A 20496-nucleotide genomic window follows, 5' to 3' on the forward strand; every position below is an offset into this window, starting at 1 on the left:
TTCTCAAGAAAAGAAACCGGCTGAATAAATGGAAATTTATTTTTATCAAAACTTGAAAAGGTAAAAAACGGGCAGCTCTGAAAACGTTTTTATGGGTTGGTTAATCAGTTGAACGCGTAACGTAATCAGTTGAACGCGTAACAATCAGTTGAACGCGGAACAATTTTGCACCCTGAAAAATGCCAGTTCGACATTTTTGCCTCATTGCAATGTGTGTGCGAGCGAAATATTCGCAATTTGGCAGTGTTCCTTCGCCCCTGGTCTTCCTGTTTTGTTTACACGAGGAAACAAAAACCACGATGAGACATCTCTTGCTTGGAGGCAATAAAAATATCAATTTTTGTTCAACGTGCATGTTTGATGTTTGTTCCGCCCACATCAGCTATGATTGGATACGCATATTAACGAACAATTTTACTGAGTTTTATTCAGGGACATCATACTTAGCGCAAAACCACAGTTATCGTAACGACCTATTAGAAGAAAGGGAATACCTTAAAGAACCAATGAGAACTCAAATCAAAAGCGGGGGAAAACATGGGTGACTAATTCGTGTTTAGTTTTAGCTTTGCATGTGAGGGGTATCGAATGGTCCCATTCAATTAAAAAGTGCTCACAAAATTTGGCCTTTGCTCGAGTTGCTCGCAAAAATTACACGGGTGCTCGCTTGCTTGTGCTTGCAAAATTTTTGAAACTGCTCGCACGCTCGCATTTTCGTTAACATATGCTCGATTGCTCGAAATTTCGTTTATCCTGCTTTGTAGTTATTTTTTATACATAAATAATTATGTACTATGTTACATTATAATCTGATGCCAAACGGCGGCATGTGAAACCCGATTACTCAAAATAACATTAATAACAACCCTCGGTCGTTTGTGCTTCACCGGCTCAGGGAAATTCTTGAATGAAATGTTGTTTTAATTATTTCAATCAAAAACTAAAGGCCTAGCCAAACGAGGATACATGTCTAGAAACTATGTCTCCATGTCGCGCGGAAACACAAAATGTAAGAAGTCTCCTCGAAAGGCACTCGCGAAGGTAGAAAGTAATCTAGAGAAATACTACTATTACCAGTTCTATTTGACCTTCAGAGCTACCATTGGAGCTTTTCAGATCTGTACGGCTGTAATTGGTTAGATTCTAGAGGCCTCCAAATAAATAAAGCTTCATTGCGTTGAATCTTTTTCAGTCAATCAGCGGGAAACCAGTTTGCCGATCATCGAAACCAAAGCCCGAAATGCTTGTTAGACCGAATGTCACGTTATTTACATTTTATAAGAACCATATGACCGAAAAAAAAAAGAAAAACATACCTTCCATTTTAGCGTCGGGTTAGAAAGAGATGAAAAACTTTAGATCGCGGGCTTTGGATCTAATAGATCTCCTTGAGAGCTCTTGAAGTTCTTGAGCGCCCACCCTGACTGACTCACGTGAAGCTAAGTGACGTAATTTGGCATCAAGCAGGGCACAATTGGATAAGATGTATATACTGGGACTGGTTTAACCGCCTTAGCTTTGCACCTATTGTTGTGTTTTTCCGGCTAACGAAATATTTACGAAGTACTCGAAGTGCTTGCTGCTCGCCATCTGTATTTTACTAAAGGGCTCGCTGCTCGCCATCTTTATTTTCTTAAGTGCCCGCTGCTCGCAAGAAAGAATTGACAACTGCTCGTGCTCGCAAAAATAAACACACTGCTCGCATGCTCGAAAATGCTCGCAAAAGCCACTCGATACCATTCGATTGGTTGAGAGAGTGAAGCAAGTTTTCTGAACCAATCACAGAACAAAGTAAACAAAACCGAATGCAATCTTAAATTACTTCTGACATTTAATTGAAAATGGCTTAAATTTATTGTCAAGTTATGATTATTGAGCACTTAGGGTGATATTGACTTTTCAGAGATAAAAAGGTAACCTAGAAACTTGATGACCATGATGACTGGCGGTCTCTGCTGTTTGACTAGAGCCTAGTCTCCCGATCCACACTGGTGCTCTTTGTAATGCTCAATCGAGGGTGTGATAATTTTCTCCCCGAATGCTTATTCGATGAGGTAGACCTCTTCACGAGAAATATTTTGACAGCTTTCTGAAACTCTGGACTGCGAAAGCTGTATAAAATTGGATTCAAGGCCGAATTCAGATAACCCAACACGAGAAAAAAGCCCGTCACATACGTATAAATATTGTATGGGACATTGATGAAACACTGTTTGCAAATGCTAAACGTTATGCTACATAATGTGTGCGGAAACCAGCAGAATACGAAGGAAAAAACGATCAAAAAGGTTGTCTTAGCTGCGCGACTGTTGCGCTTTTGTAGTTTCTTAAGAAGGAAGTCTTCCTGTTGTGCAGATTGGTATAACACCCTATCATCAACAAGATGTGGTTTGTAGAGGTGTTTCGAAGGCTTGGATTTCAGTGGTGACTCGGTGTTTTCACGCTCATAGAGTGAACAGTTTTGAATCGCTGTACTGTAGCTTGAACTGTGTCGGTTTTTACCACAACGCTCATCGACCCTCAACGCTTTGCGGGAGAGCTTTAAAGCAAGGCAGAACATTCTGCAGTTTAGGATGGAAGCAGTCATAACTGGCGTCACAAAATTTATCATCGAGCTCAAGACTGAGTAAATCCAAGAGACGTTGAAATGACAGTATCCATTAAAGACACTTGTTGGGTACGTTTTCCAGCCAAAGACCGGGACAAGTGAAAAGAGCATGGAGTATCCCCATAAACAGCAGACGACTATTAAGGCGCGCCTGCGTGTGATTAGTGGTGATGATTTGTAGCTATCTAGAGGGTCTTGTAGGAGTCGGTATCGATAAACTGTCAGAGCTAACAAGCTTAGAATAGACGTTGGCACTGCCAGTAGGTAAGTTGTTGTCCAAACATTGCACATTACCTCACCATGTTGCCATTTGCCATTTGAAATTAAACGTTCCAAGTCGAACGGTATCACCACACATGTTGTCGTCAGATCAGAAACTGCTAGCGAGAGGATGAAAAACGAGTTGACAGATCGCCGCAGGGATCTGGTGCTGAGTATGACCACACATACTATGATGTTTCCTAGAAGTGAAGCGATGATTATAAAGACATACAATATGGCAGTTATGGCAATAAACTCAAGGTCACCTCTGCTAGTAACATTTCCTGTATGTTGTGAGTCATTCATCTTGAATCCAAATGCAGTGCCCTTGAGCTAAGTATTTTTTAAGTTTCTGAAAAAAAAAAAAAAAAAAAATTTGTTCTTTAAGTATTGCTGTAGAAGTAGACACGTCAAAGGACCATTCGGGTCACGGAAAATGATGCTGCACAGGAGAACAGAACGATCAGAAGGGGTTTTCTTTCTCTAAGTTTAACTTTCCTTTCGGATAAATTTGACGGGCAAAAAAGTGGTACATTAAAACTTAATAATAATAATACTAATAATTATAATAATAACAATCAAATCTTATTGTGAGGTCTCTTGGGGTAATAGGGTTTGGTGAAGGTGTTTAAACTTGTTTCTATGTTCATTCTGGTATACACCTTTGATTACGTCCTGACTTAAGCATTCAAACTCTGGAAAATCTTGATATTGAAACTCGTAAACCCATCGCGATCACGTTATACCCTTTGACGGCTAGCTGTTTAGTCCTATTCTTATGACGAAAACCGCATGTAGTACTTACTAAGGGCCTAGCTAGCGCAGGTAGTGACGGGCAATTACTCTTGGCACTTCTTGTCTCACTCAGAAAGCATCGCTTTCCGACCGTGCCACGAACGAAAAGGTTCGCCTGCTAGAGTCATTGAAGCTGATAGGGTTTCAAAAAACTCGTATAAACGCAATCACATTTAACCTAAAGACGGTCGCTCTGCAATTATGGGGTTATTTCTTCGAGAAATAAAGTCAATGTAAATCCTTTGCTCCTTCTATAACATCATTCTTACTCTGTCTTCACAAAGGATGGCTTCGAAGCGGCGGATTCAGTTCCAGCTGCTTCACACTTTTTTTTTTTTTTTTTTTACAACATAATACTTACATTAACTACATTAAGGTTCCTTTCACGGAACTCTCTACGTACATTGCGTACACTACTTACTTTTATAATAAAGTTTGGATATAACGCGCGTTGTCATTGGCTGAAAGAGCGTGCTCTATGGGAGTATAGAGCATAGAGCTGAGCTAAAGCTGTCACGCCATCTGCCATATTGTAGCATGTTCGACCTTTTCCGGGACCTCTTTTTAGCTTTTTTCCGATAATTGAAGGTGAAATTTCGGAACGAGCGAGCCGGAAAGTAGCAACAGGAGAACCAAACAAACGTTTGTAAACATACTAGGCGCCGTGATTTACGTTATTAAAACGTGAGCAGATACGAAAATCCTCAAAGGAAAAACAAAATAGACTTTCCGAGTTTAAAGATTTTCACGCTCAGTTAGATTGCAAGCTTACGTACGGTAATAAAAATCAAACACAGCTAACACTTGTATAGTATATGAAGTTCAGTGTTCAAAAACAAAACAGAAAAAAACAGAAATAATGAAAAATATAACCAAACTGGCATAATTGTTAAAATTCATACTAATCATGACGGTGTCTGAGCGATTGTTATTGTAACGTGAGCAGAGACAAAAATCCTCAAAGATAAAAGAAGATAGACAGTCCGAGTTTTTTTAACGGTTTTCACGCTCAGTTAGATTGCGAGTTTACGTACGGCAATAAAAATCAAACACAGCTAACACTTGTATAGTATATAAAGTTTAGATTTCAAATAGAAAAAAACAGGAATTATGAAAAATATAACCTGGCATAACTTTTAAAATTCATACTAATCATGATGGTGTCAGAGCGACTTAAGGTCTATCGCGGCTAGCTAATCATGGCGATCTTCGGTCATCGCAGTGGAGCAAGCCTCAGGAACTAAATCGACTACCCTTCGAGTGAAAAAATGAGAGCTTGCCCTGATTACCTTTCCGATGCGTTGAGTGGAAGGCCAGATCAGTCACTGCAACCGAGTTTTACGGCGCTGTCATTCCGAGCGATCTTTTTGTCTTAGTGAATTCGGCTGTTGTTCATTCATAATATACTCGCCTTGAACAGTTTGTTTTCTACTTGTCATGTGAAATAACTTGCATATTTTAATGAGCTACGATTGGGCCGAATTTCACTGAACATTTCACTTTCAGATCCTGTATTAGAAACTAAAAAACTTCAGGCAAAAGTGTTAAATTCGACATGCCGAGCTATTTTAGTTTGTAAACTATTGCAGAATATGACCTTTGATGGTTTGACATTTTTGACAGCTTTAGTCTTGTACAGCCAATGAGATTATTTGAACCATTCTAACAGGAATTCTGATTGGCTTATTGTAGCGTGCTTTATGAGAGTATAGAGCATGCTAACGACACTGTTATTCGCTTTGGAAATAAGATTTGTTTTGAAAATTGAAAGTAATTCTTGGGGAATTTAACGGATTTTTTATTATAAAACAAATAGAGAAGCCTTGACTGTGCTCTGTTCTGTTGTAAAGCACTTAGAAAGCGGCTAGCGCAGGAAAGAAGTAGGGAGAAACACTCGACTACGTCTCGTGTTTCCCCCTACACTTCTTTCGTGCTCTAGCCGCTTCCTAAGTGCTTTACAACAGAACAGAGCACAGTCTAGGCTTCTCTATTTGTTAAACAGTACTCATAAAAAAGAGAAAACTTATTCACAAAAAATTAACAGTCACGAAAGACAAAAAGGCTAAATTGTGGGTGGGATTGATAAGAGTAAGAGCTTGAAAAAATAAAAAACCCAAAAGTACAACGTTTAGCAAAAATTGATTTTCATTGGCTTAAGATTAGCATAAGGAGAGTAAGATATAGCCTGCGAGCAGGCTCATATTTGGAGCCCGCCCGCAAACTATATAGCAATTATAGTGCATGAAGTATTTTGTCCCACTTCTGTTGAAATTTATTTTGTGAATCAGTCAAGATAGATATTTGTTTTTCAATTTCTAAATTATATTTCAGTTGTTGCGCATACTCTCTGATAGATGGAGATATGTTCTTAAATTTACAGCGATAAATGTAATACTTTGCAAGGAGAAAACAATGGCTTACTAAAATATCATCTTTCTCTCCGGCTAAAACCTAAACATTCTTATAATAAAGTTCGGATATAACGCGCGCTGTCATTGGTTGAAAGAGCGTGCTCTATGAGAGTATAGAACATAGAACTGAGCTAAAGCTGTCACGCCATCTGCCAAATTGTACTATGTTCGACCTTCTCCGGGACTTCTTTTTAGCGTTTTTCCGATAATTGAAAGTGAAGTTTCGGAACAAGCGAGCCGGCAAGTAGCAACAGAAGAACCAAATAAAGGTTTGTAAACATACCATTCTGTATTAGAGACTTAAAAACTTCAGGCAAAAGTATTAAATTCGACTTGCCGAACTATTTTAGTTTGTGAACTATCGTAGAATGTGGACTTTGATGGTTTTTGAACTTTGATGATTTGACACTTTTGACAGCTTTAGTCTTGTACAGCCAATCAGATTATTTGAACCATTCTAACAAGGATTGTGATTGGCTTATTGTAGCGTGCTTTATGAGAGTATAGAGCATGCTGACGACACTGTTCTTCGCTTTGGAAATAAAGTTTGTTTTGAAAATTGAAAGTAATGCTCGGGGAATTTAATGGATTCTTTATTATAAAACAAACTCAAGAAGTGGGGAGAGCTGATTGGTTCAAATGAGGAAATTCTTGCAAAGCCATCAATGTACGAGTCTTATAGTTCAGTGTATTGGATCAGCTACTTCAGTGCAAAGAATATCAATGTTTTTAAAAAGAGCAAATTGTCTTGCCGAATTCGAAATTAAAATCTCGCCGTTCATTTCACAAGAAAGGCTTCAAGAAACGTTCCTTCCATAGGCTTCTTTTTATGGGCAACTGGGTTTATGATGTCTTCGTTTCGGATTGAAATGCAAACAGCAGCAAGACTCCTGCAGTTTTAAAGAATTGAAGTGCGTGATCAACAAAACTGTTTAAATGAGCGTCTATGTATATAGTCTAAACACGGTTTTGACGTTCCAAACACGCTTGTATTTTTAAGAAATATACTTTACAAAAGCAATGGAGAACTCTTTGCCGCGTTTCCAATGAACAAATATAGAAGCCTTGAAGCGGTCAGAGCATGAAAGAAGTGTAGGGAGAAACACGAGACGTAGTCAAGTATTCCCAACTTCTTTCGTGCTCTAGCCGCTTCCCGCGTGCTTTATAACAGAACAGAGCACAGTCAAGGCTTCTCTATTTGTTAAATAGATATCCAAAACGTGTGAAGCTGGTATCAAATGAATTGAAACGAAGAAACAATGAACTCTTCCCCAAAAGGTTTTCCTTACCGAGCATTCCCAGAAAAGATGGATTAATGTTTCCTTGTCTGTTTTGCACAAATAACAGAGAGCAATCTCCGAAATACCTATTTTAGATAGAAAGGAATTCGTTGCTATTCGACTGTGGAGAAATTTGAACTGGAAGTTCCTTATCTTAGTACTGAGCGTACACAACTTTGGTAGTAAATAAATCGATCTCCAGCTCAAATCCTCCACCACTTTAAGGTCACAGTTCTTTACCCATTTTTCTTGACTCTTTTGGGGGCTAGTAGAATTTTTGTGTATTAGAATAATTATGAGAATTTATCAATTGCTTTGTTTTTCTGAAAGAAGTTCTTTTAATTACTTGTAAAGCTCTGTAATTACCAGATAAGAGCTAATTAGACACAATTTTTTAAATTGTTTTTGGTGACAGAAAGCTATAAGATCAATTAACTATCAATTGTCTTTTTCTCGATTTTTAAGCCGCTTATTGTGACAAAACTCTTAAAGATATTAAGTGCGACTAACGATATTAGAATGTTTGTCCAAACAATGACGTTTGAGAGCTTATGTTGCTTTTCATTTGTTACATTGGCCGAGCTTGATTATCATAAGTCCGACATATTTGTAACAAGTCTTTAGAGTTTTAGTGAAACAATTTCCACAAACACTTCCCAGATATGAAATAAAGGCCACTATAAGAGAGGTTTCGAGACCAGCGCTGAGATTTCGACCGATAACAACCGTCTTCCGAAAAGTCTCGCATCTGTACGACTTGTTTTGATGCTTGAAACCCTCTGAAAGCCGCACATTCCGGGGCGTACAAATGTCTCTTTGAGTAAAGCAATTCATAACTAAATTGGATTTGTGTCCCGGTCGTTATGGTTGTAAAATTAGCGTAATACTTAGCAAAGAAAACCCGATGCAATATTTATAATTTTCGAGAGATTAAAAAAGCACCAAAGGCTTCGCGAGGAGTTTATTCTGGCATTTTTAGCCTATGCCGGAGATTTCCCCTTGGAATGCTGCTAGCCGATTGAAAGTCTTTCTTTCCTCTCAGAAAATTGGTAAACAACTAGACGAATCAATAACAAATAAATTAAGTCGATATATCAATGGTCGGTAAAATCTCATGTAAACAAGATAATTTGGTTCTTGATGCATGTTTCTTGGTTTTATGCCAAAAATATCTTAATAATGCCAGTTATATCTTTATAACTGCCGTTCTTCAAAAAAAAACCCTATGTTCTGTCTACATGGTCAGCAGCTCCGCAGTGATTCTATAGCGCCAAAAACAACAATTCATGAAAGAGAAGCGCAAGTTCAGGTCTTTTCCCCTACAGTACTATTAAAAAGCCAGAGTTTCTGACGCAGAGAATGTTCAGCTGTATCACAAAAACACCCGACAGAATACTTAGATCAATAGGTCATTTAAATAAAGTTGTTCCGGTTGTTATTGTGTTTCATTCATTTTTGGTAATATGAGCACATTCACAGACACAACAAGAGTAACAAAACTATGATGAGCCATTACCCGACAAGATCCTTAAATCAGCTGTGCGTATTACATACCACTGAAGAAGTTTGAATGCAAGCAAGAGCACACAGAATGCATGCATTATGCAAGTTTAAAAGCGAAAAAATAATGCAAACCAAACTGACTGACCTTCTCCTACGAATTTATTGCGATGCCAAAAGTGTATATTAACTACTTACCTTGCAGTAACAAGAAACACTGTTCTATTGGTTATTTGAAATAGCTAACAATCTCCTTTGACCATGAATAGAGCTTTGCGCAGTTGTAACGAAATCAGGTGAATACTCCCTATAAAAGTATTGCCCTTGCCGCTGGAATCTTTTAAAAGTACGATATGAGGATTATTATCAAAATCCCTCTTTATGCGATTGGCCTATTTCCAAAAAATCTATGTTTTAACACCTGTGTCTAAGTCTGTTGTTTACTTTCGCCTTGGAGGACTTAACGAGATGTGACGCTATTTAAACAAGGTTCTTTGTTACGCAGATTCCTCAGGCAGAAAAAGCGTCTGCTCTTTTAAAAAAACTAACAGAAATGGTGGCCCCTTAAAAGCATGAAAAACAACTTATCTTGGTGCATGCCTGTGCACAGCGACCTTTACATCTAAACGCAAATCCTATTGGATAAAGGTAATTTCGCTGAATTTCACCGCACAACCTTTTAAAAACAGTTTTAGCCCTAGTCAATGGATAACCACAGCGCACGAAAGTCGGAAATTCTCTCCGTCCTGCTCAAGCATAGAGGAGAGCCTGTACATTTAGAAGCTTATCGTACTTTTTTTCTGCTTTGACGCTACGCTTGGCGAATAAGTTATTCGTCAATAAACCTCCTATTTTTATTCCATAAGGCAATCTCTATGATAATTTGTTTTACTGCAGCACGAAGATGAAGTCTTCATTGCATTTTTTAGCTCCTACTTCTCGCAAACCAGTGCTCATGTGTCACATTGTATGGTCCTTCCTCTCACAAATACGACAAAAGAGCACAAGAAGGAGGAAATTAAGTCAGAAAGTGCAATTGAATCAGGCCGGAGATCCGCTGAAAAGGCAGCGGGAGACAAGCTAGCTTTATGATGCCCAGCTATGTTTCCTTGATTGTCCCTTGACATAGTGGGCAGTGCGTACGTGTATCATGAGTAACGTAGCAATGACGAAGAACCTTGCAGATGTGCAATGTTCCTGGAATACAACAGATGATTGCGTAACCGTAAAGCTCCATAAAATTTGATTTGATTTGATAAGGCGAGTTTAAATAGTTTAGCTTCATGAAATTATAGTCTAGGGCGTGCCGTATCCTTGCCTCATAAGGAGAATTGGGTTATTCATACAGCACAAACATGCGGAGCCAGCATTTGGTTATGGAAAAGATAACATTTTGAGCATTGGTGACTTTGTTGAGATAAAACGAAATCGTCCTAAGAGGCCCTAGAGATTGGGATGAGAGATGGAACGATGGCGCCGGAAAGCATTTACCTCCAGACATTTGAATTCCGTTTGTAATCTTCATTTATCGTCTTACATCCAATAAAGTTTTTCGTTTGTTCTTGTTTTTTACCGGAGGGTTTATCTCCAGGTTATCCTCTTTCTCTCGCCCCACAAAAACCAACATTTTATTGAATTCTAGTTCGATTGTATAAATGACCACCTCCTAGTTGTTTTTCATATGTATTTGTGTACTTTTTTCAATGCTAATGATCGGAACATTGCAGCTTGCAATCCGCACAGGTATGCTAGTTCAAAATTAGGATAAACAAAATTGTCTGGTCATGGGTCATGGGTGCATAGTTTACTCACTGCCCCAGTACTTTAAGTTTTCTTGGGTCAGTTGGCGAGTACGTGATAGCCTGCACGCGTATGAAAAATGCATCCGTGTTTTCAGGCAATATTCTTGCAACTCCCTCAGTGCCACCGAGGAGCGAAGAAAATATTTCTCATGCCTAAGCACAGGAGTAGCTTATTAACCTCTTATCTGTTTCACGTGCACCGAGCTCCCAAAATTTCACCTCGGCGAAACGTATCGAAAGATGTCATTACTTGAAAAAATTTTTCATCCTAGCTTAGCTGTGTCTTTAAAAAATCATAAGATCTGGTGTAATTTTGGTGCTTCGACGAAAGCGTGAAAATTTCCAAATTGTTTTGAGGGATAACATAGATTATTTACCGCGAAACTGCATTACTGATATTTTTAAACGCCGCAAATAATATTTTTAGGAGAAGAAAAATTTCTTTCGTTCAATAATTTATCTTTCACTGCATCGTTAGCATACTTCAGTTGCAAAATGCAAAACTGGCATTGAAACTGATGTTAATTTTTCTTATTCGATAGGACAATTTGTTACATCACAATTTTTCTTTACTCTTACGTCGAATTCAAATGCAATTATGATGGCGTCTAAAAGTTTGTTACGTTGAATTCACATGTATTTGCTTCAGCTTCTTCTCATCAATAGCTTTGTTAGCGTTCTGTCGGAACGATAGAGATGACTAACATTTATTATCTCCAGGAGAAAACAAAACAACAGTCTTACTTACGATGTTTTTAAAAGGAACAATGGTGCATGACAACTTGGCAAATTGGTTTCCTGTGTCTTGCTGTGAGCAAACGGATAGGACCTTGCACTTCAATTTGGAATCTGCTCTTCAATACACAGGTATCAGCGAGCGACGAAACTCGATGAAACTGATCAGCAGCTAAGATGTTATTGTCACTCTTAAATATCTATATGTGAGTGTTGTTTTTTCGTGAGTCTGCTGCCAAGCAATGAACGCAGTGATCTGATTGGCAAATTTATGCAAGTTAGAGCTGCTCTTATATGATTAGGACATTAAAGCCACTGAAAAGCGGACAGAATTCTGTCTTATTAACCGACACTTTCATTATCTCATTAGATGGGTTTTTAATCCTCTTATTGTACTTTTTTTCATATATTAAACACTTAATTTATGTATAGCGAGAAAGCACCGTAACCACCTCAAGTAAATTAGCTCAAACTCAGTTATCGGCCCTAAAAAAAAAATCACTCGAGTTTTTATGAGTCTCTTCCGTCGAAAAGTTTGATATTAAAGGGCTTTTCAGATTGAAAGTTAGAACTTAACTACATCTCTAATATCATATCATATTTCGTTTGCCTATGGTAACTTTTGGTCTCCCTGGTAATGCACCTGTTTGTTATTGTTGCGGTAAACGACGTTTTTGGATGTTAAAATCCATCTAGTATTTTTGCCTACGCGCAGATAGTTTAAAAGCGTCACGTGACTGATTATGTTCCCGGATGAAACTGGAGGACAACAACAATCATTCATCGAAGTGGAGTGGCTTGTAGTGGCAGAAATATTTACCGACACTGCGGTGAATAGTTGTCTTAGTATAAAATGAAAAACAGTGAAATCTTTTACCGCAAAAAGATGATTTTAACTCATTTATTCCAGCAACGATTACAATATATTCAGGCTTAAATCCCACGTGAGTTGCTTGGAGGTGAAAGCAAAGGATGTTCGGAGTTTGAGTAGCCAATCAGAGCGCGTCTTCAACGCAGTTCACTATTTTAGTATCCACTAAAGGCATTTATATTGAAAACACCGGGTAAAACTGGGATGTATGCCACGATATATGAATCAATATGCGTGTTTCTCACTTGGGATAGATAATTTTCCTATGAACCTATATTTACGCATGTTGTGGTGATTATCAACGTAACTTGCAATTGGAACTTTTTCGCCAAGCTGAAGATCCGAGTCTGTGAGGTCGCTATTGATTCGTTGTCATGCCAATTGTTGCTAATTTCAATGAGCACAGAAGCCTAACGACGCCCAGTGGAGTGTCAAGACTTTTCAAAATCTGACGTGACCGAGTTAATCGATATAGCTACTTATGAAGTCGCTACACAAAATCCGTCATAATGTTTGGACGCATGACACCCTTAAAAACTCTCAGGGATAGCAGTAGAATAAGGAATATTTTGCATTAAAAAAGTGTTCCCTGTTCTTAACACTCGTAAGAGTAATGAATGATAACATGATACAGTTGTGTATGACAAATCAATTTGCATGTAAAGGCCCTTTTACGCTCACCCGTGTTTTATCAAAGTCGTTAGATGATTCTGGTTTCAAGTGTCAAATCGATCATCGGAAATTTTCGTTTTCCTTGACTATAATCGAATTTAAAACACAATTTTCGGCTTTTCTTCTGACGCGTTTTATTTACTGCCATTAGGAACAATTTTGCGCGTCTTTTTTTCCTTTCACAAGTATGTCGCTTATCAGGGTCTGTTTAAGATCCGGCGACTCTTGGCATTTTGTCGCCACTGTTATGTTATTCTTCAAGTGCAGAGGAGGATGTTGGTAAGCTTACGACACAGGTACGGATATTCTAAGGACAATTCCCTTCCATTTTTCCCGGATTATCGAATTATCAGTCTTAATAATCAGAATACAATACATTCTCTATTCGGAAAAGCCAGCTTACGATTATTGAACCACATCCTCCGTTAACGCGGGCATGAATTCCGAACGAGCGTAAGAGAGTAAGTTTGCCCTTTTATGAGTCAAGTTTGAGTTACAACAAACCCCAAGCCTCTCTCATTGTTAAAACCTGTATTGAAACGCTACTTAAGTGTACCTGAAGAAGAGTTGGTGTTACGCAACTTTTTACACATGAAATACAGCGCGTTTATGTGAAACAATGTGAGCGTTTGTCTCGTACCCATATTTATACTTCATCCATGCCCAATACTTTTAGCCACCATCTGGATACGACAGCGGGGTGACGACACTACATTTGCCACTGAGTCCTAGTAATCCTAAGGAGACCAATGACAATTGTTTTTTTTTATTTATCTATTTTTTTTAACTCTACATTGCATATCAGCTCGGATATCTTAAAGTTTGCTATCATAATAATCTAGTACATATGTATGAGAGATTTTTTGTACTCTCTCAATAACACTTCATTTAAATAATGCCTTTTAATGAGATGTGTAAAATTGAAGTTCCTTGTAATCACTTTGAGTAACTTAATACTCGCAATAACATCCTACAGGTACATTCCTGATCATAACGGGTCTGCGCCAGGAGCACTGTCCCGAACTTGGTATGCGCATGACCTTCACGTCGCTCATTCTGGTCAAACAGCGCATACTCCCTTGCGCTGAACCGCAGTGCACTGGATTGTCTGGAGTGCCTTCGCATTTCACGGTGTGGACAAACCTGGGAAAAAAGATGTCGTTGCTTTGGAAATACTTTTGAGGGTCGATACTTGAGAAGATCTCACGACAGGCACGAGAGTTTATGAATCGCTTTGCAACGTGAGAGGAAGTGCTGTGGAATGGAGAGAAAATACATTATTGAACTTGTACACTCACGTTCGTAATGTGTACCACTTATAAGGAGAGTATGACAAATCACTTTTGTTTTTCGGCCCTATCAGCGGATATATATCATTGAAGAATTTATTGTAATCTGAATTGCCGTAGGCAGAAACAAATTGCTGAGGGTATTAATCCTGTTAATATTTTTACGTCCTCTACAATCAACAAACATCACGGGCGTGTAGAGTATCTTTGATTGAAGGAGGAACATGAACGGGAACATAAAATTTGTGACAACTTATGTCTGTAGTTTAAATGTCGTGTATCACTCTTGCAGTGAAGGTTTAATTCATCTGCTTGAGTCACACGGAAAGTGAGTGGAAAGTGCGGACATCAATTGCCCTCAGACTTGATGAAAATTAAAAATAAAATAAAATTTAATTCTTTCTTTTTATGTCTGGCAACTTAAAAATGTGGCTTTTTTTCCATTGTTTCTATGACAAATTCGAATGAAGACTGCTCAGTAACAATTCTTAGATAAATCAGAGATGTGCATGGAAGGAAGATCAGGTGATGGTTTTTGCTTGACATAAATGCCTACGACTTTTGTCGTGGGAGTTTACCTCAAAGTGTCATTTGCTGATTCCAAAGCTGGAGGTAAGTGACCTTGAAAATCTTGATTTAACCCATTCATCGGCTGGAGAGAGCCCACTGTCAAGTAGGTCATCAAAAAAGGCAGTAGGAACTAGAAAGGAAAAGAACTATCGTAAACAGTCGTTGGAATCCGGAGTTCGAAACTGATTCGGACTCTTCTCCACAACACAGCGGTCAAACATGAGACACTCACAGAAAGATCAACTGGCCGGCTGTACGCCAATTTCCCGCAAAAAATTCAAAGGCAAACATGAGAAACAACCCCTATCACTCAAAGTCTGCCGTAAAAAAGTTTGAAACATTCATACATATCTGTATATCTTATTTCACAGCGAGTCACTTCCTGCTGTTTATTTACCTGACCGGCTTTTTGTTTCGAACGCCTCTTCGCCATCACAACGTTCGCACAAGCGCAAACTTTGACCGTTCTGCTTGATTTTGGAATTCAAACATGCCTTTTGCTCTCCCTTGTAGTTGCGCGTGTCGCAGTTTTTAATTTTGCACCTGCAATAATTATTTGCCCCGAGGGCAACGTGCGTCGACACAAGAAAACAGGCTAAGGGTGCGAATTTACTACCAACTTTCAGAATGCTGAACTGATCGTAGATACAGACAGGCTGATTTTGCGCAAATATTCCCGAATGAGAAACTTTGACGCGCTTAAAATGAAAAACAAAAAAGTAACCAAACTACAGAAATGACTACCTGCACTAACTTATACGCCATGGATGGCTACAGCAGTTGAGGAAATAACAATGTTTGTTTGAGGCAGGCAGGGAGATAGTTCCTCCCTCATGCATGACTATTAATCCCTTTAAAAAACTGAGAAACTTCCTTAACTGAATAGATACCCCTCACAAGTTTCTCTGAGCTTCCAACCTGCCGGTGGAAGTTATCTTCGAACACAATCCAATTCTATCTAATCTTGGCTTTAGCATTTACGGCTTTCACATACCCTTACCTGAACTGACATACTCGTACAGAAAGGACAAATTATTCTTCACTACATCAGTGAAACTCTCATTTCTTACCTTTGCAGAGAACATCTTGTTTCAAAGTTTGCTTTTGTTCGATGACAAATAATTTTTTTATGCAGCACAGGGTCACGACTGTGCTTTTTATAGACGCATTCTAGTATTATTTGATTTCTTAAAGTTGATAATAAAAAAAGTAATTATATTGTGAGTGTGACAGAAGTTTGTAAATGCTTGGACTTCTATGGCAGCCGTATACTTCCCTCATCAACCGACTATTGGTTTTTTCATGCTTATCAGATGACAATTAAATTTCTTACACACGATCAAGTAGAGAGGCTATCATTTCATATTTTTTTCGATCATTTACAGGGTACTTTGTGGTAATTATAAATCTTGGAGACATTTAGCTTACAATGTCAAGAACCCTCGTTATAACCCGAGCTTTGCAGCCTGAACTATATCAAGCCTTTTACTAGAGACACGTTCGTAAAACGTGATCCGATTCATTTTGAGAAAAAAGGTTCTTGAAACTTATCGATAAAATGCGACTTTTCTAGTTGAAAATCAGAGAGTTTAAGAGACTTTTTATAAACATTTATTTGGTTTTAACAAGAGGATGAATGCCTGCTCTCTTCGATTCACTCATCGCAAATGACTTTTGCACTTTTAAATGCCAGAGAGAGGTTACAGAGTAATTTTATCAGTAAAACTTTGACGGTTCTTTGCTTAATGGAGAAAGTAATTGCAATTTTTGTCAAAGTTTTGCGCTCTTATGATAAGAGAATTTGAAACTTGTAATGCGTTTCAAACTCGACAGCTACTTGAAATTGGTTGTTTAATGCAAAGTAAGAACTCGAACCATCGATGGGTAAAAGCTGTTTATCTCGTATTCAGAGTACTCTTTTAAGAGATAAAAAAGGGAAATAACCCCTCCCTCTAGGAGCAAATTTTACGATTCAAGTTGGATTCGTGATCCTTATGATCTCGGAATCAAACACAAGTAGTACTCAAAAACAAACTACAGTAATCTCAGTTAGTGATAACTGAAAGCAATAAAATAAACTTTGAAAACCATGTGTTGATAGCTTCTTTTTCAAAGAAAAGTGGCTATTACTCGCCCACGAATGGCAAGATGTGGATGCCAGGAAGTTCAAATCACCTTTGCGGAAACACAGATACACAAGGTACACAGACGTGAGGCCACGAAAGAAGGCGAAGACAGCAGTACCCTGTAATCTCTCTTGCAAGCCTTGACCAACCAGCGGTGCCCGTTTGAATCAGCCCTTCCTTTGGCCTTGAGAAATTTTGCACGCATGTATGAAACGAAATTAGCCCGCGGAACAAACGTCAAATTTTTGCGTCAAGCAAGCTATACCAGGAAAGAAATGCAGCAATAAAGATCTTTGAGACAATTTGATCAGCCCAATTGAATTTAAGCGGAATTGGCCGAGAGAAGGCGCCCTTTTTCTTAATTGGTTTTTTATTCAGAAATTTTATTGTTTTAAAAACGAACTCTTTTAACTTTACAATGCCAGGGCACTTAATGACCCAGAACGGAAAACTAATATTGATAAATTAATGGTCGTCAATTGTGTAATGTTGGCGGACGTTGTCGACAGACGTATTGAAAACCTTGTCCGTTTTACTTAAGACACTCTTCAGCCCTTTGTCAACTTCTGTATATATTGATAATTGATCACAAGAGGTGACATCCTGTCCTGAGTGTTTTGATGGGTTTCACTGTTCCCTCTCCTTCAACTGTGTTTATCACGAATGACTTGAATAAATGCACGAATAATTAGTATTTTTCGCTATTTTAAATTCTGAAGAATGAATACTGGCTTTGTCTTTTGTTGTGAATAGCGTCTGTTTATACTTGATACAGCAAAACTACGGGGTTTCTAGGCTTTTAGAATGCCTCCCCAAGCATTTGATATGCATTTCTTAAATGGGTAAGTGAGTGAGTGGGCAGAGAAATTGTTTCCGGATCCGTCGTGAGAAATTTCTTCGTTTTACATTTGGAATATTTCAGAAGACTTCAAGGATTGCTTACTCGCTTTACTTTTACTCTTAGTTGTGAGTCGTTCATTTTTATGGTTTTTCTGTTTTATTTCAGTGCAGATTTTTTTGTTATTTTCATAATATTGCCTAAAGCTAATTAAAACCGTTATACTCAATGTGATAGAAGGCGGTGTTCGTTAATCATGGCTATTAATGCATAATGCCCTTGAGGAAACTTCTGCTGTTATTTCTATATGCGTTGCTAGAGACTCATTCAAATTCCTTTTAATGATTGTGTCTTATTCCTTCTCAACAATTATATGTCTAAGACTGAATGTCAACACACTATAATTGCGTGATTGCGTGACAACACATGTACATTACCCATAAATCAAAGCAAGTTACATAATCTTTTGTTCATTCAAAAATTATCGGCAAACCACAACAACAAAGATGGCGTCCGCGAGTGAGATACCGAGCTTTGAGAAATGCCAGCTCAAAGCAACGACCGTACGGGAAAGGAATGAACTGATGTTTAATAATGAGATACTCAGTGATGTGCACTTCATGGTGGGTAAAGATAAAGTCCGAATTCCTGGTCATAAATACGTTTTAGCCATCAGTAGCCCAGTGTTTTTTGCTATGTTTTACGGTCGAATGGCTGAACAGGGATCAGACGTGGCCGTTAGTGACTCCGAGGTTGAATGTTTTATGGAACTTCTGCGCTTCATTTATACAGACGAAGCAATTTTGACGCTGGACAATGCCCTTGGAGTTCTTTATTTAGCAGAGAAGTACATGTTGCCGGTGTTAGCAGCCAAGTGTATCAATTATGTCGAAGCGAGTTTAAATCCCGAGAATGTTCTAACGGTTCTGAGCCATGCAAGGTATTTAGGAAAAGAAGAACTGCAGAAGAGGTGCTGGGAGGTGATAGACACATACACGACTCAAGTTCTAGAATCAGAGGCATTCCTAGAGCTTGAAATAGAAACACTGTCGCTTCTGGTACAACGAAACACAATATCGGTTAAAGAGATTCAAATGTTTAAAGCTATAAATTCTTGGTCAGAGAATGAATGTCGTCGCCAAGGCATTAAACCGATTTCTGACAACAAGAGAGCAGTGTCTTCGCAAGCCATGAAATTTATAAGATTTCCTCTGATGACGCCCTTAGAATTTGCTGACGAAGTTGCCAGATCTGGAATGCTTTCCTATGAAGAAACAACCAACATATTTTTATACTTCTTTTCCACCCGCGAAACCGAACTTCAATTCTCTAAAATTCCTCGAAAACCTAGGGAAACTTTGTTGAAGAAGACTTTAAGATGCTCTAGATTTAAGAGCTGTTGCGGAAATGACTGGTTCTGTGACACAAGAAAATGCGACGCTTTAAAATTCATGGTGAACCGATCGGTTCACATCAAAGGGATAGCAGTTTACGGCGCAAGCAAACTTGAAGGTGATTATACTGCCAGCGTGCAACTCCTGAAACAGACCAAAGTCCTCGCTGACGGTGAACGTATATTTTCTTCTGGTACAAGCGCTTTGTTACACGACGTTCTGTTCGATAGACCCTATTTAGTCGACAAGAATGAAGTGTACACAATAAACTTGATGTTACAAGGACCATGTTCTCAAAGTGGAAGAGACGGATTTTCCTCTGTTGAAACAGAGGGCGTGACGTTTACCTTTATTGAATACACTAGCCCCAATGGTACATCAGCATCTGCTGGGCAAATCCCTGAAATTATCTTTCAGCTTTAAGAAGAAGACAGCAAAAATTTATTCCTTAAGCACTGCATGCCTCATTAAGTTTAGTCACTTATAATAAACTATGCATGATAATGATTCATCCTTTCAAAACTATACCTTTAGGGAGAGCTTTGTTTGATAAGAATATCCATTGTTTTTACTTCTAAGTACAAAAACAATTTCTAAAATACCCTATTTGGTTTTATGATCAATTGCCTCAATTCAATAACATTGAAATTTCATTGAATTCTTTCAAACATTTAAGAGCAAGAACGTTAAAATTTAGTATGTAATTTTGATATTGATGGCTGCAAATCATGTCTCAAGTATTTGTTCCCAATGTTTATTGGATATTTTGTTTAAAATGTGTCTCATTTTAAAAGATTTTTTATTCATGTGTATTCTATCATGCAAGTTGTATTGTCATGACAAAGATAAGCCTAGAAAGAAACGTTGGAAACATCATTTTGCTGCATTTTGATCGCAAATATTTATCAGTTGAATCATTTTGTATAATAACGAATATTATTCCACCAGACTTTAAATGGAGATTTTATAAATTTCTGCATTGGCTGTGATTAATTTTGTTAAAACTGAAATCAACATACAGTAGAGACATAATTTTTTAATTAGGCTATTCCCAGACTTAAAAACAATTGCAATATTGCATATTCAATTTGACTTTGTCAAGTAACTTGTAAAAAATTTGATCATACTGGGTCTCTACATGTATAACAGTTCAGCGATCAGTGATAAATGCTGTGAATACCAGTCAGCTCCAAGGGAAAAAAAAGGAAAATGATGAAATAGTTAACAATGTAAATAAAAGAAAAATTAAAAGGTAAAGGAAAGACTGGTCTTTTATAATAATATGGCGGGAAATTAGAACTCGGCAAGCGCGCAGGAGTATTTTTTTCTACCAATTAGAGATTG

The 20496-nt window shown here is 38.1% G+C and overlaps 3 protein-coding genes across 5 annotated transcripts; 1 reads left to right on the forward strand and 2 right to left on the reverse strand.

Annotated features, from left to right (window-relative positions):
- Positions 1-1891: 1891 nt before the first annotated feature.
- LOC131793449 (tyramine receptor Ser-2-like) lies at positions 1892-11509 on the reverse strand. 3 transcript variants are annotated; one of them, XM_059110865.2, is made up of 2 exons: positions 11406-11509; positions 1892-3221 (listed from the first exon to the last, which is right to left on the reverse strand). In XM_059110865.2, the coding sequence occupies exon 2, from the start codon at positions 3173-3175 to the stop codon at positions 1964-1966; it is 1212 nt and encodes a 403-aa protein (XP_058966848.1). In that variant the 5' UTR covers positions 3176-3221; positions 11406-11509; the 3' UTR covers positions 1892-1963. The 3 variants fall into 3 exon arrangements, with proteins under 3 accessions (XP_058966848.1, XP_066029739.1, XP_066029738.1); XM_066173642.1 differs by lacking the exon at positions 11406-11509 and adding an exon at positions 9054-9108; XM_066173641.1 differs by lacking the exon at positions 11406-11509 and adding an exon at positions 4954-5302.
- Positions 11510-13685: 2176 nt separating this feature from the next.
- Positions 13686-15941, reverse strand: LOC131793447 (uncharacterized). The gene is made up of 3 exons (XM_059110864.2): positions 15865-15941; positions 14803-14924; positions 13686-14189 (listed from the first exon to the last, which is right to left on the reverse strand). The coding sequence occupies exons 1-3, from the start codon at positions 15877-15879 to the stop codon at positions 13886-13888; spliced, it is 441 nt and encodes a 146-aa protein (XP_058966847.1). The 5' UTR covers positions 15880-15941; the 3' UTR covers positions 13686-13885.
- A 2318-nt stretch (positions 15942-18259) lies between these two features.
- On the forward strand, positions 18260-20392 carry LOC131793439 (BTB/POZ domain-containing protein 6-A-like). The gene has a single exon (XM_059110856.2). The coding sequence runs from the start codon at positions 18265-18267 to the stop codon at positions 19573-19575; it is 1311 nt and encodes a 436-aa protein (XP_058966839.2). The 5' UTR covers positions 18260-18264; the 3' UTR covers positions 19576-20392.
- Positions 20393-20496: the final 104 nt, after the last annotated feature.

Source organism: Pocillopora verrucosa, chromosome 10 (genome assembly GCF_036669915.1).
Source record: "Pocillopora verrucosa isolate sample1 chromosome 10, ASM3666991v2, whole genome shotgun sequence".
NCBI lineage: Eukaryota > Metazoa > Cnidaria > Anthozoa > Scleractinia > Pocilloporidae > Pocillopora > Pocillopora verrucosa.